The 26507-nt window shown below is 42.4% G+C and overlaps 1 protein-coding gene across 1 annotated transcript in view; it reads right to left on the bottom strand.

Annotated features, from left to right (window-relative positions):
- The window catches only part of RASGRP1 (RAS guanyl releasing protein 1), a 53935-nt gene extending 43377 nt beyond the window's left edge, over positions 1–10558 (bottom strand). Inside the window, exon 1 of the mRNA XM_018554205.1 lies at positions 10033–10558. Coding sequence (XP_018409707.1) covers positions 10033–10124 — 92 coding nt within the window. The 5' untranslated portion in view covers positions 10125–10558. The remainder of the gene's footprint in view (positions 1–10032) is intronic.
- Positions 10559–26507: the final 15949 nt, after the last annotated feature.

Here is a 26507-nt window from a genome sequence, read left to right on the forward strand (position 1 = left end):
TTGCTCAGCAGGGATGCTAATCACACTCATACATATATGTGGAAATGTGGAACATCTAAAAGAAATGTTAACAAATAAATCGTTTAAGTGAATTGCACAGCAATACTTCAAAATGTGTACTCTCCAAACAGTATACCATACTCTTCTTGTAGGGCTCATTCACAATGGACATATGCATTTTGTCACATTATTATATGGTGTATTCATGTGCATTGTGAGAAGTACCATTAAACTGTTTTAATGGAGATGTGCAGGTCAGTGCAAAAATGCAAGACATTGATATGATACCATTAGATTTTCTCATATTAATACAATTTGCCTGGCCTGGAGTGGCTGACAATTTACCTTGTGTGAACAAGCCCTTGAAGAATCAGTCTAACTATAAAGGGTGCATTCACACCAAAATCGGAAAGAAATCGCAAGTCAATGGAGGGTCTGTTGACTTGATGACAGATGCCAGACGGAAGGGCACCAAAAAATGAATGGGTGTGAACGGTGCTAGTTTACATGGGATTCGATGCGTTACCTTGTGCTGAAAAAAAAGTAGTGCATGTTCTACTTTTTTCAGCACAACATAATGTAACACAATGGAATGGAGCGGTGTGCATTAGTTCCATTCACATCCATTCATTTTCTGGTGCCCATCCATTGGCATCTGTTGAAAAACGAATCGCAAGGCAATGAATCAGGTGTGAATGGCTCTTACTGTTATGTCAGTTATTGGTAGGGGCTCCAACACTTGATAGTTTCTTATTTCTCATGTGGAGTGTATTGGTGAGATCCAATATGATTTATTTATTTTCTGTTTTGGAGACTGCCACAGGGGGTGTTAGAATATACAAAGGTGGGTAGCAATATCCAAAACTAGCACTAGCATGTTGTTTATGCCATGTTTTGGATCTGTATGTTTATGAATCATGTTCACCAGCACTGTACATATTGAATAAGCGTTTGGTATCCCTATCCATGCCAGATGTAAGGAAGAAGATGCTGGAAATTAGTGGTTACAGTTATAATAGAGTAGCTGGAAATTAGTGGTTAAAGTTATAATAGAGTATCAGTAAAGAAAAATTCTATAATTTAACTCTAGTAAAATGATTGACTACATATGATAAAAGCAGTTCAAATTGGAAAGAAAATTGGAAAGAAAACACACAGGCTGAATCATTTTGAAATTCTGTTAAGCTCAGTGTGCATTTATACAAATGGAAGGAATATTATTAAGGTGCATGCATGTGTTTTTAATTCACCTGGCAAACAAGACTTTTGCATTTAAATCATTGACAAAAGGTTTTTCATTACAATAGGAGGTCTTAAAGGAGAACTATGGGGTTAGGGCTTTTCCCCATAGTTCTCCGAAGGGTAACGGGAGGACACAAACTAGCATCCTCCCGTTACCCAAAGCTCAGTATACCGCGAGCTGCAGCTCATTATATACTGAGACGCCGCAGCTGAAGCGGATCCCCACAATTATGTCTGGATCCGCCCAGACGCCTATCTGGAGGCAGAGCCAGCTGTACCCACCTCCTCCCTCGTCCGTTGGAGGATCGGACAGGGGAGAATCCAGTCACTCCCCTGTCACGGCTCTCTGCAGTGACAGGATCGAGAAGTGAGCCAGCGCCCGTATGTGTCCGCTCACTTCCCGATCTACTGAGCCGACCTGTGACAGTTTCATTGTCACAGGCGGGCTCAGATTATGAGGCTGAGTGAAAAGCACTCCTCTAATTGTTCTCCTTTAATTATATTGTTCCTCTGGCTCCATCCTTTTAACAGAATCTATTACTTATTTTTTAGTAATTACAACTTCTGAGTTATTGTAAAGTTTATGTAAAATATAATTGTTATGTAATTGCAATTTCACATATTTTTGGTCTGCTGCTGATTGACATTTGACCGTATTTTATATTCTCCCTTTAATGACAGTTATGATAACAATATATCACCTTCACTGAATAATTGTTGAGTCGCCGGCATAAGCCATCTACAGATTGTATCATTTTTAAACAGTCTAAGCCGATGGTTCTGAAAGCTCTAAGGCGGTCATAAATACAAGTCACAGGTACCATAATCCACCTGTTCCTACCCACCACTTACTGGAAAGCCATCATTCTTCCCAGCTGCTGTACTTGCCGCTCAAATTCCGACATGATGCTTTATCACTGTTTCGCTGCTTTTGCTTTGTGCCCAGCTAACCTCTTAACCTTCTGGTCCAGCCAGCCGCTTTGTCTTCAGGCCCAACCACTTTTTTATTCTGTCAAGCCACTTTTTCATTTTCTAATAAGTTATTATTTTAAATTTTTGGCAATTAAAGTCCAATGCACCATCTGTCCCATAACAGGTGAAGGTGTCCGGAATACAGTGTCTAGCCCAGGAGCAAGTTCTCCTCTACTGGCCAGGAGGTCTTCTAATAAGAATGGCACCGTAGCAACTGACAGCCTAAGTGAAGCCAACATATGAGGTATCTTCCTCTAAGTGGTTATTGATGACATCAGGAGCATGCTACAGACAGTGGTGCCATTATTATTGTTGGTGGGATTGGCTGAAGTCATAACAGCTGCAATTTCATCTACCCACCAACACTGATGCTTGAGCTGATGGCCATGGACCAGCCAGCATATGCCTGTGTCCCACAGTTTCATTACAAATGGCCTAGGCAGGGTACGAAAAACTTGCAGTGAAAGAAAGAGACAGCAAAAGGTAAACATAGACAGGGATGTCATTCAGCCCATTTTTGTGCGACTTGGGCGACAATCTAATATTTAAGGTGTCTGAAGACACCAGTGACCATCAGATATCAGGCAGTCAACATTCAGAAAGGTTAAAAACTGTATCCAATTGGTGTTTATGGCAGCAAAATCAGAAGTCTAAACGAGCTTGGATAATTTCAGCATGAGTGACTGCCCCAAGGATCGTATTGGCACCCTAACAGATTTTTACCAGTACAAACTGCATATGTAATGAGCAAATATGGTTTCCCGTGTACATATAAAATACTATAGTAAGAAACTAGTTTTCTTTTTAGATGTCAAGCATCCCCATAAAAGGAAGGCTTGCTAATAAATCTCTCCAGCTAAATCCATATGAATTCTTTACTGATTCTAGAGAATCGCATGATGGTGCAATGAAATCTCAAATTTTTTAGCCCTGCCTGATTTCTCTCTGTAAATTTCAGAACACCTCCCCCAATATTATAAAAACGAGAAGGGAAATTGTTCTGCAGTCCTACCATACTTCCTGTCTTAGGGTAAGAACTAGGGATGCACCAATACTAGTATCGATATCAGTGCCGTTACTGAGCATTTTCACAATACTCGTACTTGTAAAAATGCCCCGATACTAATTTAAATTATTAAATAGATTCCGTTGCCTGAGGTCCTGTGCTTCCTAGCGACCTCGCGGGGGCTGTCTTTGACAGCGCCAGTCCAGCCGCATATCTTCTGCCTGCAGAGACCCGCACAACCCTGGGGAGCCCCACACCCGCCCATACAGCCCTAAAGAGACTTTTATGTAGCCCAGGTAAGACCTGAACACAGCCCTGGTAAGACCTGAAGGCTGCCCTTGTGAGACGCAACAGGCAGCCCTGGTGAGGCCCGAATGCAGCCCTGGTGAGACACTGCACGCAGTCCTGGTGGGACCCGCCACACAGCCCTGGTGAGCATCACAGAGTATGTAGCTTAGTATTATTCTGCACATATATAATGGATTGCTGGGATATGTAGTCCTCTATATTTGGTGGTATTCTGCATTGCTGTACAATGGATTGCTGGGATTTGTAGTCCTATATAGCCGGTGCCATTCTGCATTGCTGTATAATGTATTGCTGTTATTTGTAGTCCTCTATAGCTGGTGGTATTCTGCATGGCTGTATAAGGTACTGCTGGGATTTGTAGTTCCTCTACAGCTTGGCGTCAGTAACAGAACTACCAGGGTTGCAACAGTTGCAACTGTGACTGGGCCCTGATGCTCCACCACTGTCCTAAAATCACTGTTTTAGAAAAACTGTCACATGACGTTAAAAAAAAAAAAGGTATCAGTAATTGGTATCGGCGAGCACTTAGAGAAAAGTATCGGCACTTGTACTTGGTCTGGAAAAAATGGAATCGGTGCATCCCTAGTAAGAAAACCGCTTCTCCATAGACAATACTGTGTAAATTGTTGTCACTTTCAGACAGGAAGGTTGTTACTGGCAGAATCACAAGGTGAAAATAAAAGGTAAAAAGCCAGAAGAAAACAAATGCAACCACCACATCTAAGGACTAGTAAACTGCAATGTATTACATTTTTGTTCTTGAGTTAGATACAATTTAAGGTCTTGGTTCTCAACTGGTGGGTCGTTACCCAAAAGTGGGTCGCGACCCCGTCTTCAGTGGGTCACCGCAGGCCTTCCACTTTCTAGGTAAGAGGCTCCTCAGCCTCTCCCCTGCCTCCCCCTAGCGCAGCACTGTCCGTTCTGACACCAAGCAGCCATTCAAAATATGCTGCCCGGTGCCGAGTGTCAGCTTGAGGTGGGATGGGATGGGGTAATGGCTCCGAGGGAGCTCCATCTATACGTGCATTGCTTACAGCTCCCTCACACGTATTGTCGAGGTGCCTGGACCGGAGTGACGTCACATTCTGGCTCCCAGCACCTACACAGGGCACGCATGGGAGCTGTACCTGCAATGCACATATGGATGGAGCTCCGTCACATCACAGCAGCCCACACTGGACCCCAGGCTGAGGATCAACTCCAGTTTTTCTAAAGTAGGGAGACTGGGTGGACCTTAAAGAGAACAAACATTTAATTTTTTTTGGGACGGTGTGTAAGAATGTCTGTGAGTGTGTGAGATTGTGTTTGTGTATTATGTCAGTGTTTTTAGGGGCCCGTTCACACTAGTAAAGTGCGCACCTTACCACACAATCATATCTACAGCCCTTTCTGGTGCAGGAGGTGCGTTCCATTGCCATTCATTTGAATGGCACCCCAAACACACATACAACCCACAGTATGATCACCTGCAACGCTGTGCGTTCCAGTGCGGTGCGACTTAGGTCACAACTTAATGACCAAGGACAAATTTGGGTCCTGAGGTTACACAGGTGGAGAAACACTGATTTAAGGTCACAGTATATGATTACCTTCTGACAATAAGTAATGAATGCATTGCATGATCACTTTCCTGTTCAACAGCCACTTACAAATCCTATAAATGTCTATATTGATGTGCGCTCTATTCTTATCATGGAGGGAGCCGTACGCATATAGGTGGCAACATGACAGTGGGCTTTAACAACGTGCTGCCAAATATATGCATAAAGCCAGTGCTGCTGTCCTGTGTAGGGAGCATGCTTATTCTGTGCCGCCGCACCATGACTGAGCTTTCACCGACATCGGCCGCTCACGGTTTATAAATGGGAGCTGGTAGGACTAGCTTCCAATCACGTGACTAATGTGACAGTCAATCATAGTGATCAAATGATCGAGAGCCCCCACCCCCACTTCCCCTGGAGTAACAAAAAAAACTGATGGGAGACAGTGGTAGGGGTTAAAAACATTTGACCATTGCCTTTTACTCAGACATGTTTATTCAGGGTATCTTCTGAAATCTGTGGAACCCTACATATATAAGATGTGTGTACACAGATTTGCAGTATTTGCAACAGAACTGCTTTCCTCCCTATGTCAGTCAACGGGAATACATAATAAGCTGATAGCAGCTAATGAGGAGGCCTGGAACAAGTCAGAAGCCGCTCAGAAGGCATTCAGAAGCACCTGAAAGCATGTTGGATATGCCTGTCTTCACAAGCACTTACTGTTCTACAATCATACTGATAGTTACAAGGCTTAATAAAGACTGACTAATGTACACTATGTGGGTACCTTCATTCTTAACTTACTTATAGACATTTTTAAAACACCTTTATTTTACAAGCATATTTACTTTTTTTTTTTTAGCCCTTTTGTACTTTATCTTCCAGCACCAGCCCATGTTCAGAAGATACATTGTTTCAATTGTTAAAAATTAAGGCAAACTGTAAAAATATCCAAAAACTGGTACAAAAGATAAAAATCAGTCAGAATGGACCTCATTAAAATGGTAATAGATACAGCCACCAATATCCAAAAGCCTGCAGACTGCATGCAATACACATATAGTTCAAGGGAAGTCTTGAGTCAATGAGTGTATGGATCTTTGTCAGTCTGTACATACACACTGGTGTACAATGATCCTGTTGCATATAGCAGTGAAACTAGTGACCTGGCACCAAAAGTCTCAATCTGCTTAAACAGATTTGGACTATAGTTGCTTAGAACAAGGTTTTGAGAGGTTCTATTTACTATATCTGTGCAGACATACTTCCACATGCCCTGCCAGTCAAGCACAGGCCAACCACAGATGATTCTGTAAAGAAATCTGCTTCTTTTGCAATGTCTATTCAATGTCATGAACAAATATCCTGACTAGGACCTGGTGATGTTCATTAGAAGATGAAGGCCCCTCTACCATTGAGCACTAGCCCCCACAAAGATTACCAATGCAATTGTTCAAATTGCCATATGTTGCCCCACTTGCTCCTTTGAGACAGTTCAGGCAATATATCCACCACTGCAACCTGGCGACATTCCACAATCATGATACAGTTCACAGAGTTCCAGGACGAAGAGGGTGGCGCGTCTTTGAATGCATGTCAGAGATGCACATTCTGATAATTATCTTCTTCACATAAAAAAATTGGCTTCTTTTCTTTTATCACATAAAAACAAGTGCTAATCATTCTCCGCATTCTTTGTGAAATATGGAACAGTTAAATGCAAATTATGGGGGCTTGAGATACAAGAAATACAAGAAAAACATGATTTGGAACATAGCTTTTACTTCTGTTAATTTAGCTACTATGACCTGACCTCTAACTAGGCGCTTCGGGTTATAGCACTTCATTGTGGCCATTGTATCAACTAGTAACATCCAGAGAACCAAATAACCTTCTCGGGTTGATGTAACCCACCACAATCTTCAACCCAATTTAGTAACAAATTAGCAGCACATACAGGTGAAACTCGAATAATTAGAATATCGTGCAAAGTTCATTTATTTCACTAATGCAACTTAAAAGGTGAAACTAATATATGAGATAGACTCATTACATGCAAAGCAAGATAGTTCAAGCCGTGATTTGTCATAATTGTGATGATTATGGCTTACAGCTCATGAAAACCCCAAGAACCCCAAATCCACAACCTCAAAAAATGAGAATATTACATGCAATCAATAAAACAAGGATTGTACATAGAACAATATCGGACCTCTGAAAAGTACAAGCATGCATATATACTCAGTACTTGGTTTGGGCCCCTTTTGCAGCACTTACTGCAATTACTTTTGCACGATATTCTAATTATTCGAGTTTCACCTGTATATGTTGAAGCTCTCTGCATACAACAGTGCATGATTGCACAGAAATTTGCAGTAATTATGAAAATGTCTGTGTGCGATAATGAGTGATCCCAGCAGTTAGTAGTTCTTAGCATTCAACCCCCCCAAAAATACTTAAATGATCCCTCTTCAGCCAGTTGTCACAAGTTAATGGTTGATGGCTACCCTTTGTGTAGTCAGTGCAAGGAAATATTTCTGATAATGGGTTACTGCAGTTTGGACACTTAAACGTGAACTTACTTTTTTTTTTATAACTGCCTACAATCACAAAGGTTTTTGGAGCTGTAGTATTCACATCTTTTGCCATAGTTTCTCTTTATGCACAGAAGCTTAACGTTACACAATTGTAAGGGGCTGCTATCAAAACAAATTCAATCAATTTTAGAATGCTCGTAGTAAAGCTAGGGGAGATTGAACTGCATTTTAGTACCTGCAGAATGGCAAAATATTCTAAGAGGAGCAATGGAGACCACATCTTTATCAGGCTGAATGGGCTAATATTTTTGTCAAAAAGCTTTATTAGATTAAGAGGCTTTGGGTACTGTTAGGTTACTGTAGGCATATTTCTAAGGTAAGAACTTGGGTATAGATGGACAGATGACTCACTGAGGAAGTAGAGGTCGTGATAAATCTGCCTGTCCTGCAACGACTTGGTGGCCAAGACCTGCCAAATGAAAGTGAAAGATCTGCCAAATTAAAGAATTAATGCCTTTTCGGCATATAAAAGGTGAACTGGCATGCAGTTGGCCAAATTGTTAAACACAGTTGGAAGCACAAATGACCACACCTGTATAATAGATAGATAGATAGATAGATAGATAGATAGATAGATAGATAGATAAACAGGATTTATATAGTTTAAAGCACACTGCTTTACAAAAAAGGGAGACAGTACAGTTACAATACAATTCAAGACAATAGGGTTAGGCAGGCCCTACTACTGAGTGCTTACAATCCAAAATGGAGGGTCAAGTGACACAAAAGGTACTAGCTGTAAGGGGATGAATTGATAACGAAAGTAAAATGTTAGTTTTTAGGTAGAGCCTGGATAGGCTTCTCTTAAGAGGAGAGTTTTCAGCGGTCGCCGAAAGGCAGGCCGCGTAGCAGAGAGTTGAACAGATTGGGGTAGGCGGTTCCAGAGCATAGGAGAGGTCCTGGAAAAGTCCTGGAGGCAAGCATGGGAGGCAGTGATGAGGGATGTACTGAGCAGGCGGTTTGGGGGGAGCGAAGAGGACAGTTTGGGTGATATTTTGAGACAAAGTTGGTGATGTAGCTGGGGCAGAGTTGTGGATAGCTTTGCATGTTATTGTAGTTTAAATGTTATTTGCTGGACAATCAGAAGCCATTGGAGGGATGGATTTCCTGCTGTAGGACCATTAAAAAAATTACCTGTGGATTGGTAGTTCTGGCCTGCAGCACTTAGCACATGATCTCTGCTCCTTCCATTGGAATAAGCCTGTAGATGGCACTGATCCTCACTGCAGATTGTATAATGTAATCTCATTTTACCTGGTTTCCAACACAACCTTTCCTGCATCACACAAAAGCATGCATTCAACTCTGGAAAGGGTTGTGTAGATCAGAGTGTGCATGTGAAGGGGCTGACACTTGCTATTTAAATCTCCAGCACACTCAGCAGATGTGTGTCCTTCCAGGACAAAGCAGAAAGTGAAACTTTATTCAGCGTATTAATCAGCATATCTGGTCTGCAGGATATTACTCTGTTTATAAATCACTGAGCTTATTTCGCAGGCTAAGACTAATTCTGTGTGCAAACACTGATAGCGTCAAGCCCTTCACTCCTAAACATGTGACGGGGACATAGGAAACAATAAAAAAGTGCAAATATAAATATCAGATTTATATAGCTTTTTCTTAGTATGTATCGTATAGAGCAGATGATTGTGCAATAAACAGGGCTTAAAATAGAAAGTTTGCTGTCGTCGTATTGTTATTAGCCTTCCGTGCCTACATATTCGATGATGTATTTAAATCATATCCAAAGACATAAAGTACCTCTATGCTTGCACTTGTAGACTCCACATAACCCAATACAAATTCCCAACACATGTCTTATCACTAAACCTGTCTTGTCAGTTTCTATATACATCACATCCTAAATAAAATATTTGTAGCAAACAAACTAAAAATAAGAAACACCATCAAAAACAATATTTAAAGGGATGTAACCTATAGCGAGTAAATTAATTGACAGTGGGCAGATCATTGAAAGATTGGGGCTGATTCCAGTTGCGGAGGGTTACTACGCTTTTTCTGGAAAATACATTGCAATATGAGGGCTATGAGTAATTACCGCTCCTGATAAAAGACACAGAAATACAGTTCAGTGTCTGGGTTTTGACCTCATACAGAAGATACCTTGCTTATATCCTACTCAGCATTTCACCTGTTGAGCAGATAGTATTACAGATAGCAATACAGTACACAGCTTCTATTGTCTGAAATACATGAAGCAATGGGACCACTTTTAAAGGGTCTGTCCATCAACTGTCTCCTAATAACATTGCCACAGAACAAACACATAAAACACTGAATCCACTGTCACAACCTATCGGCATAATGTCAGCGAAAAGACAAAAAGACATTGTACACTTACGGGATCCCCTTCTTCTTGCCATTGGTCCCCATCATGAAGATGCTACTGTTGTCAGAGTGATCTTCTGTCCCAGCACTCTGCCTGTATCCCATCCTGGAATGGAGAACAGCCCGGGACTGATTGCAGGTCTCCACCCAAACACACCTCCCATTAGCCAGCTATGAGAGTACCTGTCATTCCTGTCAGCCACATGGCAGCCCCCCCCCCCTCCACCAGTGCAGAGTGTTCAGGCTAAGGGGCAGCTGGTGGCAGACCCCCCTAACTGTGCCCTAATTCTGAAAAATAACAAGCCCGTGGAGGAGAACATTACAGTTCATTTCTCCCTGCTAGTTCTGACAAGTTCAACAAATCTCCAGCATTTCCTTCTCTCTCTTTCACACACACACACACTCCTCCCACACACACACACACAATGCATCTAGATTAACCCTAAGGTATCATTCATACACGCTGTGCTAAACCTCTGATGTTCAGTAGCTAATTCACAGCCTACATAAGCAGATGGGGCTCATCATAAAAACTGGAGCAGGCATACAATAGTTTCCTGGAGCAAGCAACCAATCACAAGCCAGCTGACATAAATAACAGCTGCTTCCGATGACAGACGTAACAGCTTTGCAACACTCATTATTGCCTTATGTATTATCCCTTAACGCCGCTATGTCGCTATTTAAAAAAAGAATCCTGCCTGCAAAGAATTACATGAACGCTTACCAGTTCTGTTGCCCACATTGTTGGTCTTCTTGAAAAGCCAAGCTTGCTGAACAAACTTCAGTACATAATTGTGACATAATTCCAGTGTTGGATGGCTGGTCCCCCACCATGGGCTGTGGTTCTTTTCATCAAGCCCTACATCTCTATTGTGTCAAAGTGACACTAAACTTTGGAGTTAAATCTTAACAATACATTCAAATACCCTAACTATTAACAAAAATGTATCTTATTTGTGTATCACTCGGCTGTAGTTCTTCACAGTGCAGCCATCAGAAATTTTGGGGCCCCTTACACGGCTTTAGGCCGCCCCCCCCCCTCGCCTCTGGACGCAGGGCTTAGTGATGCGCTGGATGCAGGGCTTAGTGATGTGCTGGACGCAGGGCTTAGTGACGCGCTGGACACAGGACCCACCTGAGAGTGACCCTGCAGAGCCCACCATAGATGCTGCACAGCCCATCTGAGACTGTCTATGAAGGGGTCTCAGGTGGGCTGGTCAGGGCTGTGTCCCTCCTCTCCCTCCTTTCCTTCCTAGCTCCTCTTACCTGCACACATGGCCTTGTCTGCCGCTGGACCAGCCAGAAGTGGCATCCCGTCCGGCCTGACCGACATCAGACGAGCAGCGTCGCTGATGGGGCCCTAGCTTGTCTCAAAGCCGCTGCAGCGGCAATGCTGGGGCCCTGCGCTGCTTGGGCCAGGCCTCCTCCCCCTTCACCGTCGGCCGATAGTCATGTAAGGGACCCGGGCGGGCCCCCCAAGCTGCCCGGGCCCCTTACATGAGTATCACCCGTACCCCCCTGATGGCTGCCCTGGTTCTTCATATCATCTCTGAAATTATGCCGACACTGTCCTTTCTTCTGGAGGGTGGCTACTTTTGTTCCCCATGGTCCCTGTGTGTGTTATAAAGTAGCCACCGCTCCAAGCTCATGGCCATGATGGACTATAATCTCATGTTTAGTTACATAATTTGTATTAAATGATAGTCTATCACCAGAGTGATCTTGGAGTGGTGGCTACTTGACAACACACAGAGCAACCATGGAGAACAAAAGTAGCCACCCTCCAGAAGGAAGGACAGTGTCCGCACCGATTTAGAGATGATTTGAGGATCTACAGCTGAGTGATACACAAATAAGATACATTTTTCTTAATAGTTAAGGTACTTGAATGCATTTTTAAAATTTTACTCCTGAGTTTAGTGTCACTTTAATGACCTAAGAGCTGGTGGATGGAACAAGAGCATGCAAAAAGAGACCAGACAACAGAAACATCTGGAAGCGTTGGATGCCAAAGATCCTTCAGCAAATTGTCCTCTTTAAGAGAGTCAAAGTTAGTGGCACATGCCAAGGGACAGGGAAGTATTCATTCTCTTCATTGCAGGTAGAACACAGAGTGTGGTGGTAACAGCAATCAACGCACGGTCACTGCCTTGGTGCACTCAGAGTTGATGAAGTATTAGTAGCAGAGATTCCAGGAACTCAGAGGACTTTAGCAAAAGGAGCAAAGTAGAAGATAAAAAGTTCAATCCATACTTATGTTTTGGCAGGGCCTCTTGCAAGCATACTTTGACAGGTAAAAGCATCAAAAAATCAACTTTTTAAAATGCTTACTTGCAGTGTTTTTCCTTTTCACAAACTATTTTGCAATCACTTGCAATGTGCCTCTGAACTTGCTAGCACATTTGACTACTACAGAGAGAGTTCACTTACTAGTACAGCCCCCTCCCTCTTTGTACATCATAGTCTTCTACTCTTCTGGGAGTGTCTAATTACTGTCTGTGCTGGCCCCTGCTGATCCACTTACAATGGATGTTGCTCCTTGATGTTTAGAAGTTTTCGTTTCCTGCAGAATCATCTGGTCCCCTGACCACTGGCCCTGATATCCTGTTTTAGGGTGACTCCTTTTCCCTGCAGGGTCCTATGGAGGCACCCTTGTGTGTAGTAAGCCCTCAATGTTAAACAGTCTTTCTTTTCCAACTAAAAAAAAAACTTAAAGAACCTCTCACAACACTATTTAGAGCATAGTAAAGAAGTATTTTTAATTGATATATGCAAACCCAACAATGTCATGGTTATCTGGGTCACACTTGTGTCTTAAATATAACTCCGTCCAAATTAATTCTCCCAGAAAAGGTGAGAAGGTCTACTGGATTTTTTCTTTTTGTCTGTGTCCCTGTTGGAGAGATATTTATTCACTTCCTTTTAGGGATGCACCGATACCGTTTTTTTGGTACAGAGTACGAGTACCGATATTTTATTTTCGGTACTCACTGATACCGAATACCGATACCGGTACCGGAAGTCCCATTAAGGAAGCCAGTTGGCATGTAATGACTAGCCACCTGGTTTCCTGATTAGCCGGGAAGCCGGGCGGCGTGTAAAGACTCGCCATCCAGCTTCCCAATTAGCAGGGAAGCTGTCTCCATGCTCCCTCGTCACCGGGTGACGAGGAAGCATGGAGCCGGCTTTCTGGCCAATCAGGAAGCAGGGCGCCATGTAATGACATGTTGCACGGCTTCCTGATTTGTCGAGAAGCTGGCCAATCAGGAAGTCGGGCAGCGAGTGATTACATGGCACCCAGCTTCCTGACCACGAAGCTGGCTCCATGCTTCCTCTTCAACAGGTGACGAGGGAGCATGAAGACAACTTTCTGGCCAATCAGGAGGCCAAGGGTCGGGTAATGACTCGCTGTCCGGCTTCTGATTGGCCAGCTTCCCGACCATTACACTCTACCTGGCTTCCTGATTGGTCAGGAAGGCGGCTCCATGCTCCCTTATTACAAGTGATGAGGGAGCATGGAGCCGGCTTCCCAGCAATCAGGAAGCCGTGCAGTGTGTAATGAGTCGCTGCCCGGCTTCCTGATACCGGAAGCTCAGGTAGCAGGCTAGGCATCAAAGCATTTGGGCGAGTACAAACACTCACCCAAATACTCGGCATCGGCACCAATACTAGAATCGGTGCATCCCTACTTGCTTTCATGGTGACCACAATCTCCAAGGAAAATCTCTCCAACATGGACACAGGCAGTAATGAAAACAGTTCTTGAAAGGTGGGGAAGAGCCTGGAATCAGATATTATTACTTTCTATATGGTCACTGGAACTGAAAGTGAGAGGACATTTCTCTGGTAACGGACAGCAGTTAAAACCTTACAAAGGACCTAATGTATATCCAGTCTATGCAATACAGTATCCAAGCATTTCTAGGTTCCAGGGGTCCATCATTCTCTTGTTCACTTATGCATATGTTTGTTATCAAGTTGTTGTTGTTTTTTTTGTAACTGACATACAATCCCAGATAGTATCTCTTTAGAGGAACCTGAGTTGGCTTTTTTGTTTGAGATTGCTACATTTCACCTATGTGTAGCCATAAACAAATCAGCTGGTTTTGATTGTGGACTCATTCAAAACTTGTGGTCACAGGTAATATAAAATGATGCTTGTCTTCAGGATCAGATTCACTTCTCAAAATTCTGTAGGCACAAATCTGTTTCTACAATTCTAAATCAAGCCAACTACCCAACCCAAACCTTTACATCTTCACTACAACAAATTGTTTCCTGTAAAAAAAAAAAAAAATCAAAGCACTAATCTTCAGAAGTAGATGTCTGAAAATGGAGGTGACCAAAGAGATCTGTTGACTCATCTGTCACATACATACAGTATGAAAAGGTTGTACCAAGCTGGATTTGTTAAATCACATGGCACCGCATGCATATGTCTAGAAATGGATGAACATTGGCTAATTATTTTTTCTTTATTATTCTTAGTTCTACTGCCACTTTTGTTAACTGTAAAATGATATATGGGCAGCACAGTGGTGTAGTGGTTAGCACTTCTGCCTTGTAGCACTGGGGGTCCCTGGCTTGAATCCCGGCCAGGTCACTATCTATAAGGAGTTTGCATGTTCTCCCTGTACTTGCGTGGGTTTCCTCCAGGTACTCAGGTTTCATCCCAAAGACATTCTGGTAGCTTAATTGGCCCTCGTATGTATGCATGTGAGATAGGAACCTTAGACTGTAAGCTGCTTGAGGGCAGGGATTGATATGAATGTATGCTGCGTAAATTGTTGGCACGATATAAGTATCAATAATAAATAATAATATTGTGAATGGTTGGCAAAATAGAATCAGCCTGTGCAGTGCCAACTTTACTGACCTCTGCAGTATATTCAACTGCAATCCAAAAGAAAAAATACAGTAAATATTAACGATTAACTCCAACCAGAATGTTTGTTTTTTTGGATATAAAAAAACAATATTAAAAGATTTGAATGTTTTAATTTCTAATATCTTCAAGCCCAAGACCATCCAGAGTCTTACCAACAATTTTAGGTCTGAATGAAGGGGACCCAATAGAACCTCCATGTCGCATTTGCTTGTCCTTTTGATATTTATGAACTAAAACTCCTCAACATTTGGTCTGGTGTTCCTGTTTTTTGTACTCCATGGATTTCACCTGAGCATCCCCTAGAGGTCTCTTTGTGTCAGTGAGCCGCCAACAGTATTGCCAATGTGGGTTTGGCAAATGGGTGAGGCCTAGAGTAGGTGTGGTCTGTACATCGATTGTTGGCCACAGTAAAATGCTTAGGGCCCTCTTAATAAAGACTATCACTATCCGCTGAACCGTGGGATTTTATGGCACACCACAGCCTACATTTTACGGTCCATTTATAAAATGCAGGCTGCCGTGTGAAGTCTGTAAGGCCTGAATTGCGTTCAGCAAGAGGAATCCAGTCCACACAAGAGGAGTGCAATACTTATTTTTAAAGAACATTGTTGCGCTATATAAATGTGCAGCGTGTTCTATTCTAATGCAGTGGTATGGCTGCGGTACAGACATAGTTACCACTGCTTTATAAATGGGGCCCTAATTGGTTTCAACTGAAAGATTTGGTAAACATTCCCCAAAATCTTCAGTTCAAACTGATAAGGTGCTTTGCGATTGGAAGAGAAGCAAGTTGTTTGCAACTCAGGAAACTGGCTGTGGCTTTAAAAAAATGGGTGTGCTCAGACATGTGTAAAGCTGGCGAGAAACTATCAGACACTCTCCAGGAGTTGGCCAACTCTACGGAAACACTACAAGAGATTATCAGACACAATACAGGAGATGGTCAGACACTGCAGACATGCTACAGGAGTTTATTAGGCACTGCAGACATGCTACAGGAGATGGTCAACACTACGGAAACACTACAAGAGATTATCTGACAATGCAGACACATTACAAAGGATGATCAGACACTGCAAACATGCTACAGGAGATTGTCAGACACTGGCCTTTAATGTTAAGCCACAGACAGAACTATTGTTGCACATCAGTAATCAAGGATTGTGTAGGGGGACTGGACTGAAAGCATGTTACTATATGCAGAATTATGTTACCACAGCCAAAATCAATATGATGTTACAATGGTCAGAACAATGCTACTACATACAGATCTAACACCACATGCCCAGAGTCAAACTCAGAACCATGCTACTAGAATTAGAAACAAAACCAGAAGTCTTAACAAGGATACCACCATCATAACTCATGGAAGACAATGTATCACAATCTAAAATTATGGTATTAACCAGTTGAAGACCAGAGTGTTAAACCCCCTTCCTGTCCCAAGCACACACAGGGGACAGTAGACTCCGTGATAGACGGTGGAACGGGAGGGGAAGGGGGTGCATTCTTCCCCAGCACCATACAACCGATTTGGCGGCTCCATAGTTGCTCAAAAGCTTGTATGTAACAGCCGTCACTGGCTGTGAATAAAAAGATATTTCACGTTCAAGGGGAATGGGAGCAGGAAAAGACATTTACAAATGTCCACCTGCCCTTAAGTGCGAGCTGCCCAACCAATTATTTACAACAGCCGGACAACAAGCAGTTAAAGGGGAACTGAATTCTGGAAACTTCCCAAAATAAGCAAAAAAAGGGGAAAGAACTCAGTAAGTCACCATTATTGACTGTGGTCTACCCACAGCTGATTTCCATTACTGACAAACCATGCCTTGTTCTTCATTGTGTTTCTAAGGCAGGGCTTTGCTTTTTTGCCTCCAGCAAGGAGGACAGTGATCAGCACAGTACTGACTGTTGGTTATGTGTTTGGATGAATCTTGAGGAAAGCTGAATTAAGTTTTACTTGCTTAGGAGAACATTACATCAGAAAACAGCATTGTAAAGGAAACAAGTGTAGCCTCTATATGAGTTGCTACATAATTAAATATATTCTGCCTGTAAATAGTTAATTGCTACTGTACAGCCTATGAGGCACAGAGACTTGTGGAAGTTTCAGTGTAAAGTCAGGAAGAAACTGTGCTGTGAGGGACAGCTGAAACTACAATACCCAGGAGACTTTGCATTCAGCAGGAGGAGTGAGCTGTGCCGGAGTCTCCTGAGCACACTCAGTGGGCAGAGGGATTTCAGACTGTGTAGATCTATCTGTGCTGCTGGAGACTGATGCAAGGGAAGTCTCCAGCAGCAGATGTTTAATGCAGACTCAGAGAAATACATTGCCTGGTCTGCCTTGCCCAGTGACGTCTGAACCTTTGTTCCCCAGTACAGAGGAAAGCCGCGGCCTGGACGAATCATCAGATCCTGTGACCGGAAGAGCCGCTGTGGCACCACCACTCACATACCGCTGAGTGTCTCCCAGGAAAGCTGTATCATCAGCTATCAGTGACCGGACCGAGTGCTTCTATGCATGCCAACAGCTGTGAGAATCAAAAGGAGGTCAGCTGGAGAGGGAGGGGACACCCACCTCTCGCCGACAAGCTCAGGCCACCTGCATCCATTAGAGTTGACTGCATCAATAACACAGTATGGATAGAGGAAAGGCACTTTATACACAAAAAAAAAAAAAAATTAATTAACTACATATAAGAGGGAATGAAATACTTGATATAAACTAAGCACCATGATCACTTTCTAGCACTGTGAAGTTGTATTGGACTCCATATGCGTCTCTGATTCCGCCGTGTGACACTCCCTAGGGTGGATGGGGGAAACCCCATCACCCCGGGACAAAAGACCTCTTCAGTATGATGCAATACCAGGATTAAAAGTTGAATATAAAGAAAGGTAAGAAGAATTATATACATTTATGGTGAATAAATACACTCCGACATATCTAGATCAAGCACGATGTCTTTAACCCTTTCGCTGCACCAATGTGATTATATCCCATGCATAAATATTAATGTAAAGCTATTAATGATAAATGAAGAAAATGAATATATTGTATTGACAAATGAAAAATTAGGAATTTTTTGAATATAATTATGCAATAGAAATGAATTGTATTTTATGGATATATAGTGTATTTTGTATTGATTCTATCTCATGGATTAATATTAATTTATATTGTATTATATGTTTAAAAAACAGATTATTGCTGAAAATTGATATATACAAACAAACAAAACAAACATCCCCCTGAAGAAGCCTTTGGGAGCGTAACGCGCAGGGGATTTATCTAATAGTGCCATACCTGTAAAGAACTATATGAAATATAAATATGACCATGAATGTATAAATTATCAATGTAATATGGTTTGCAAATATATACGTATCAGCAATAGTCTTAGGGATAGAGAACTGATAGTTTGAGACACACATAAGCACTACTTCAAGCGAATTGGATGTTTTTATTGAACTGCATGATTTTTAGAAAAACAAGAATCTAAATAAATACTTATTAATCATATATATCTGATTCCTTTCTAAACACACTCCCTCACAGTATTTATATTGTAAACGGTTTTCTAATTGAATAATTAGGGAGGTGTGGACTTAGATCACCTTGGGTGAAGTCTGGGAAGTGCTATTACTGGATTGACACAGTATGGACCCCAGCATTGGCTAGCCTAGACTAGACTATCGCTACTGGCCAGTAGTATTTAGTACTGGGGAACAATTGGGACTGAGTCATTAACATTCCAGTGTCTAAAGTCAGAGACAACTATTCAGATAGTTCAGTGTTGTATACTCTAATAACTAGATAGCCGTGGCTGCAGAGTGTTAGAATACCTGCAGAGTATCTGTCATAAGCTGTTTACCTCTATTATTGTTTAGCATTCCTTTTATTGGCCAATTATAGAATGGTATTTGTCTAGTAACGCTTTTACAAAACCTAACAAGGTGTGTTATGGATCCATTATAAGAGGTCTATCACAGAGGTGAGACAGAAGACCTGTTTATTCCCCCTTAGGGGGAATAAACAGGTCTTACACATGTATATAGGAAAACTTCCTGTGTATCATAGAGAAGCATGCATATAGAGAGACTAACATTGCATTATACTGCCATCTACAGCTCAAAAGACATAACAGTATATCAGTACATTAGAATATCAGTAATATGCTGTTGTATTTCCAACAGAGACATCACCAAATCTCTCTCTCTAAATCTCCTGACACTATCAGTCAGAGGCATCAGTGCCTTAGCTATCATACCACGGAAATACAGCTATATGGCTGTAGCCCCAGGAGTGTCCACATACCAGGAAATGCTCTGCTATTTTTTCAGGAGAAATTCAAGAGAAAAGACATAATTTCCACAGTACTGCCTAGGGACTAGAAACACTTCTAGATCTTCTTTAACATAACTTTCATTTTTGGAGTTTACTTCTGTTTTAAATAAAAGGTCATGTCACTGCAACTAGGTCCAAATACATATCAAAGTCATGTTACTGGACACCAGAATCTTGTTACCAAAGTGTGGTGGAAGCTACCAGAGCCTAAAACCACACCTCTGATTGCTGTATGATGTCAAGAATAGGGATGCACCGATACCAAGTACCGTACTCGTTACAAGTACAAGTACAGAACTCCAAGACTAGACTAGAGAAAAATTCAAAAGTTAGGAGGCAGCTGTCATTTGTAAGGAGCATACGGAGCTCCTGGGATTTGTACATTACTGTTTTAATGTATGATTTTGTTTTTATACATATAAATAAAGTGATGCACAGATACCAGTTTTGCAAGTACAAGTACTAATACATTTTTGTTTATTGTCATGTGACAGTTTTTCTAAAACAATACAGACTAATGATTTCAGGACAGTGTGGAGTGTCAGAGCCAGGTCTCAGCTGCTGCCGCTGCAACCCGGTTCTCATGAAAATGCCAAGTATCGGCACTGGTAGCTGAACGGGTATTGGTGCATCCCTAGTCAAGAACATCCTCAGTATGCCTTATTTTTCCATGCATACTGTTTCTCCTTTACCAGAGTACAAGCAGAAGTAGTAGAACCACAGCGAGATGGGGAAGCAGGTAGTAGACATACAAAGCATGGTTTGAGCTAGGAACTGCTACTCCAAAAACTTAAATCCACACACAGTACAGGTCTGTTGAGATTCACGATCCTGCCTGCCACAAATGACCTTATATTTGTATGTACAAACTCTGTAAATGTTTCCCACATAAAGGAGTACAAAACACCAGCACTACTGGAGGCAGGAAGGACCAGAGCAGGATTCAGCCTAGGAATAAGTAGGCAAAACATATTCTGCTGGTACCACTATCTGCTTGATAAGCTAGCCATAAGAGGGAAGTGGGGCTGGGGCCAGATAGCTGTGGTGAGCTCTGGTGACTGTCCAATGCACACATTCAGGTATATCATATACTGGGTTATCTAGGTGTAGTCAGCAAAATGTAAATGTCTGCATGCAAATTAAGCAAGATTCTTGATTTGTTTATACAGCACTGGGAGAACAGGTATGTTTAGCTCTTGCCACCTTCCATGAAAATGAATCATGATAAATGTATCAGCCAGCAACAGAGCAGTGGCACTTTCTTGGGGATTTCTCACACGCAATGGACTGACAGTCATTTTTTTACTTCTTTTTTACTCTGGTTCTTGTGATGACAAATTAGATTCATACCTGAGATGAGAAAGAGGGACCCTTCTAGCAAAATTAAACATTTAAATGCCAAAAATGATTTGTTATACCAGGAATTTATATTTTTTAATGTTACTTTTCCTTTATACTGTCTTTTCAAAACAAGATAATTAAAAGAGAACTATGACCTAACCGCTTTTGGTGTTAGTTTTTGTTTGGGTCACCGGAAGATACTTACTAATGTCCCCCTCTGACCCACAACTCAGCATATAAAACAGGCTATTGCCCGCTATATGCTGACAGCACAGAGCCGCACTGCAGCCAGGAAAGATCCCAACAATATTGTAAGGATCCACCCCCACAACCTGATTGACAGCTGGCTCTGCCTCTCTAGAGCCACCACTCTCTGCAGGGAAAAGATCATCAGTTCTCGATCAATAGATCTGATGCGTGAAAGCTACAGTGTCACGTGTTGGCTCTAGAAATGGGGATGAGTGCATTTCACTCTCACCATAGTTCTCATTCAAGAGGAGTTTTGGTAGCTAAATAGAACCTTTTCATAGATATCTGTACATCAGATAAAAGAGGGACAACTGAGGAGGAAAGAGAGACGGGGGGATTTGGTTCCAAATGGACAGTTGGGGGATATTATTATTATTACTATACAGGATTTATATAGCGCCAACAGTTTGCGCAGCGCTTTACAATATAAGGAAGACATTACAATCACAATACAATTCAAGACAAGTTGGTAAGGAGGGCCCTGCCCGTGAGGGCTTACAATCTAAAAGGGAGGGAGAAGTGATACATGAGGAGGTAGCTGTTTGGGGATTAATTGTTTGAAATATGAACAATGTACACAACTGCCCAACATCTAGACCCAAATACTCCTATGTTTTGCTGCTGTAATTGAGCACCTGCAATACTGCAACCTCTGTTTAGGTACTGCAGCTCAGTGTGAACAGATGTCACATTGTTGCATGTCCTAACACAACTTTTATGGGATCAGGAAGAATTTTTTTTCCCCCGTTGGAGCAAATTGAACCATGCTTTATAGGTTTTTTTTTGCCTTCCTCTGGATCAACAGTAGGTAATTGGGGGCATAGTGTTCTGTTTAGGCTTTTCTTTTTTTTTTTTCTCTATAGGTTGGACTCGATGGACATGTGTCTTTTTTCAACCTAACTATGTAACTAACATTGAGCAATGATGAGATAGAGGCAGCAGATTTGTGGCTCCCAAGAGCCATATTTAAAAAGGTGAATGTATCCATCTAGTAAAGATCTTGTTTTGTTGTGCAGCAAGGAATGCCATACGTTAGGCTTTCATGGGAAGGAAGCCAAAATAGTGTTTCTTTTGAGATATAAAAAAAAACGTAAAGGAGAACTATAGGGTTAGGGCTTTTCCCCATAGTTCTCAGTGTAACGGAAGGGCACAAACTAGCGTCCTCCCGTCACCCTAAGCTCAGTATAACGCGAGCCACAGCTCGCGGTATACTGAGATGTCGCAGCTGAAGCGGATCCCGAAAATTATGTCTGGTCTGGATCCACCCAGCTGTGTGAGTGACAGCTGGCTCTGCCTATCTAGAGGCAGAGCCAGCTGTACCCGGCCCCTCCCCCATCCGTTCCGCCAGTCAGCGCTGGAGGATCTGAGCGGGGAGGGGGAATCCAGCCCTTCCACTGTCACAGCAGAGAGCTGTGACAGGATCGAGAAGTGAGCGAACGCCAGGATGTGTTCGCTCACTTCCCGATCTACTGAGCCGACTTGTGACAGTCTCATTGTCACAGGTCGGCTATAACTATGAGGTGAGTGAAAAGCACTCCCCTCATAGTTCTCCTTTAAAACCCCTTTTTTACTCATGTGTTCCTCACTGATGCCTCTTTCATTGACCACTTTACTAGTACCATCATCCAATACTGCTGCAGTATTCAGGACCTGAAAGGACCCCGCCAACCTAGGCATCTGAAGAAGGACCCTCCCACTCTGCAGTAAGCAAGAGAGAAGACTTGGCATCCAGTGCACACAGATTTAGGTAAGTAAAATGGGCTTTTAGATTTTTTTAAAACAACATGGCAATTAGTTTGAGGGACTTGAAGATTAGCTGTAAAGCCCAGTGTCATACAACCTACTTTCTGTGAGGCCAGGGCATCAAGGATACACCCCTGGGGATGTGCCATTATGTTGGCCTGGGCTCAAAGTACTGGAGCACAGAACTTTGCTCACAAGTCATTACGTAAGCAATGTTCTGTACTGTAATTGGGACCGCTCACTGCCATCAAAAGACAAAAACTAGAAGGACTTGTGATTTCACTGGAACAGTGTGTTATTGTGATATAAGCTAAAAAGAGTCTATTAGTGGCCACATAGGCTTATTAACCCTGGAAGGATTTTTTTGTAGTAGTGCCTTCTCAGGTCAGGCCTATCTACCAAGTAAATGAGAAAACCCTCTCCCATGTTTATCTCTTAGTTTATACAACTTTGAAGAAGGAAATCTATATTTAAAATGAAGCATCCTATCTAATACAGTTTTAAGGAAGTATTGCAAAGGATTTAGCTAAATTAGGAAGAAGTGAGACTGTTACCTGTTTTTACTCAAGCTCTGAAATCGATGCTAGAATTTTGTCCATTTCTTGTTTCGTATGTTTAAAACATCTAACCTGGGCCATCAGCAACGCACACAGTCTTGAGTACCTCTTATAATGATCCCCCTGGAGATCTTTGCATTGTCATTTAAATGAAAATACTTTATTGGAGTATTGGTTAACAACATAACTATGCCTTTGCCATTCAACAAATTGCCATTTCACTAGGCCTATGGCCAGATTAAACCTTTCCCATGCTGACTTTCCTTCCTCCTTGGCTGCCTGTCATATAACCAGATGTCATGGCACATGATTTCTGCTGAAGGTGAAGAGCAGAACCATTAATCAACTGGCTGACCAATGCCTAGATATCTTGGCATGTGATCAGGCACCAATAGAGCATGGAGCATTGTTTTCTACAGAGCAGGTAGGTGTTATTTTGAACCTTTTTTGTATAGGGGTAGCCAGAAGATGGAAAGGCAATTTATTTGGACACAGGTCTCCTTTAAGGGTGAAACACATGTGTGCGTCTGTGTAGGGTTGCCACCTTTTCTTCAGGTGAAACCCGAACACTAGCAACGAGCGCACACTAGCAAGAGAGAGCGAGGAGAGGCAGCCTGCACCCCAGGGTACTTAAAGAACTCAGCCGGGTTATAGCGAGACCATTATTCCTCATCTTCAAGGACACCATAATGACTGGTAAGGTACCAAGTGACTGGCGGAAGGCTACAGTAGTGCCAATATTCAAAAAGGGTCAAGATGCCAACCTGGGAAATACAGACCAGTCAGTCTAACATCAATAGTATGCAAACTGTTAGAGGGAATGATAGAGGACTATTTAGAGGATTTTGTTCATGGCAATGGTATAATAAATGATAATCAACACGGATTTAAAAAGGGCCATTCTTCTCAGACCAACCTACTAACATTCTACGAAGAGGCGAGTAGAGATCTGGATGGCAGTGGCCGGTGGATGTGGTATATCTGGATTTTGCCAAAGCTTTTGACACGGTACCACATAAACACTTAGTACACAAGCTGAGATCTATGGACATGGATGAAATGGTGTGTACATGGATAGAGAACTGGCTACAGGAACGTGTCCAGAGAGTATTGATAAATGGCTCTTTTTCAGATTGGTCTAAGGTTGAGAGTGGCGTGCCCCAGGGTTCAGTACTAGGCCCAATACTGTTTAACTATTCTTTCTGTGTTTGCTGATGATACTAAAATTGGAAGGAAATATACACAGACTTAGACACTATAGCATTGCAGTGGAACCTGGATAAAATAGGAGAGTGGGCAACTTTACGGCAGATGAGGTTTAATGTTAAAAAATGTAGAGTAATGCATTTGGGGTCAAAAACAGGCAAGAGGAATACACATTATTGGACACTCCAGTAGGGAAGTCAGAAATGGAAAAAGATTTAGGGGTCATAGTAGACTACAGATTGAACAATAGCATGCAATGCTTGGCTGCAGCAAACAAAGCAAGCAGAGTACTGTCTTGTAATAAAAAGGGAATGTACTGTAGAGACAAGGCAATAATTTTGCCACTTTATAGATCACTTGTTCAGCCTCATCTTGAGTATGCGGTTCAATTTTGGTCGCCAATCCACAGAAAGCATGTCCTTGAGCTGGAGAGAGTCCATAGAAGGGCAACCAAACCAAACCAAATTAGGGGCTGGAGGACCAAAGCTATGAGACAAGGTTACTGAAGTTAAACTTGTTCACGCTGGAAGTGAGGCGATTAAGAGGGGACATGATTTTGATGTACAAAATGGTTAGTGGTGATGGCAACATCAGTAAAAAACATTTTACGGTAAACTCCATAACAAAGACTAGAGGCCACCACCTAAAACTGGTGAAGAAAAGATTTACCCACAAGGGGCATAGGGGCTTTTTTTCAGTTAGAGCGGTCAAAATCTGGAATTCGCTGCCACAAGCAGTGGTATCAGCAGAGAGTATTGAATCATTCAAAAAGCATTTAGATAGCATTTAGATACCTTCCTCAGAGACCGTAACATACAGGGGTACAGGTACTCTTAAAAACTAGACCACACAGTAACTTGTGTACACACACACACATGCACAATCACATACTCCCACACAAAGGTTGAACTTGATAGACCTGTGTCTTTATTCAACCTCAAATACTATGTAACTATGTAAATGTAACGTGTATTACACGCACTGCAAAGGTACAAATGGACCTTCAAATTGTGACACTATCTGCAAAGAAGTCTGATTGCAACTCATACAAGTAATGCTTAGTATATGAAATATTAATTTTAATTGTAGCAGCCAGTACCATGTTTCTGTATTCATTAGGATTTATTAACCTTCAGTAGAGCAGTGAACAGGTTAAAAGCGAAGCGTCATTCTTCTATGCAAATGAGCAATGTTTTTCAGCACAATCTCACATACATTTCACAGCAGCTGTACAGGTGGGAAGAGATTGGAGATCTGTATCAGCAGGAAAAGCACAGCCTCACATGTGCATCTACAGAGCAGACAAAGACTTCACACCAAGCTGAACTTATCAAATCAGGTTTTGTCAGGTACATATTCACAGCTTCATGCTACCAACTTATGGACCCCAATAAAAGGGACTATGTATTTATGTATTTTTATTGCTTTTAGATATTCATATGTGAGAAAGAGATCAACTTCCTAGAAATGAAATGAAACAATGTCCAACTCTGAGCACAAGAAAAAAACCACTACCTTCCCCCACTCTGCAAGGGTTAAAGGAGAACTATGAGGTGAGTGCTTTTCACTCACCTCATAGTTCTAGCTGACCTGTGACAATGAAACTGTCACAGGTCGGCTCAGTAGATCGGGAGGTGAGCGAACACATACCGGCGTTCGCTCACCTCTCGATCCTGTCACAGCCCTCTGCCATGACAGGGGAGGGGCTGGATTCCCCCCTCCCCGATGCAATCCGCCAGCGCTGACTGGCGGATCGGAGGGGGCGGGTACAGCTGGCTCTGCCTCTAGATAGGCAGGGCCAGCTGTCACTCACACAGCTGGGTGGATCCAGACATAATTGTCGGGATCCGCTTCAGCTGCGGCATCTCAGTATACCGCGAGCAGTAGCTCGCTGTATACTGTGGCGTCTCAGTATACTGCGAGCTGTAGCTCGCGGTATACTGAGCTTAGGGTGACGGGAGGACGCTAGTTTGTGTCCTCCCATTACCCTAAGGAAAACTATGGGGAAAAGCCTTAACCCCATAGTTCTCCTTTAAATGCTCATTAAGTCTAGGGGAGATAAGGTGGACCCCTCCATCTTTGTTACTGTTCATTCGAAGCCTAGTCTCTAAGGCGCTCCCTACCCCAGTCACACGCCTGCCTCCTAGTAG

Source organism: Nanorana parkeri, unplaced genomic scaffold (genome assembly GCF_000935625.1).
Source record: "Nanorana parkeri isolate BGI_ZX_2015 unplaced genomic scaffold, ASM93562v1 scaffold146, whole genome shotgun sequence".
Classification (NCBI taxonomy): domain Eukaryota; kingdom Metazoa; phylum Chordata; class Amphibia; order Anura; family Dicroglossidae; genus Nanorana; species Nanorana parkeri.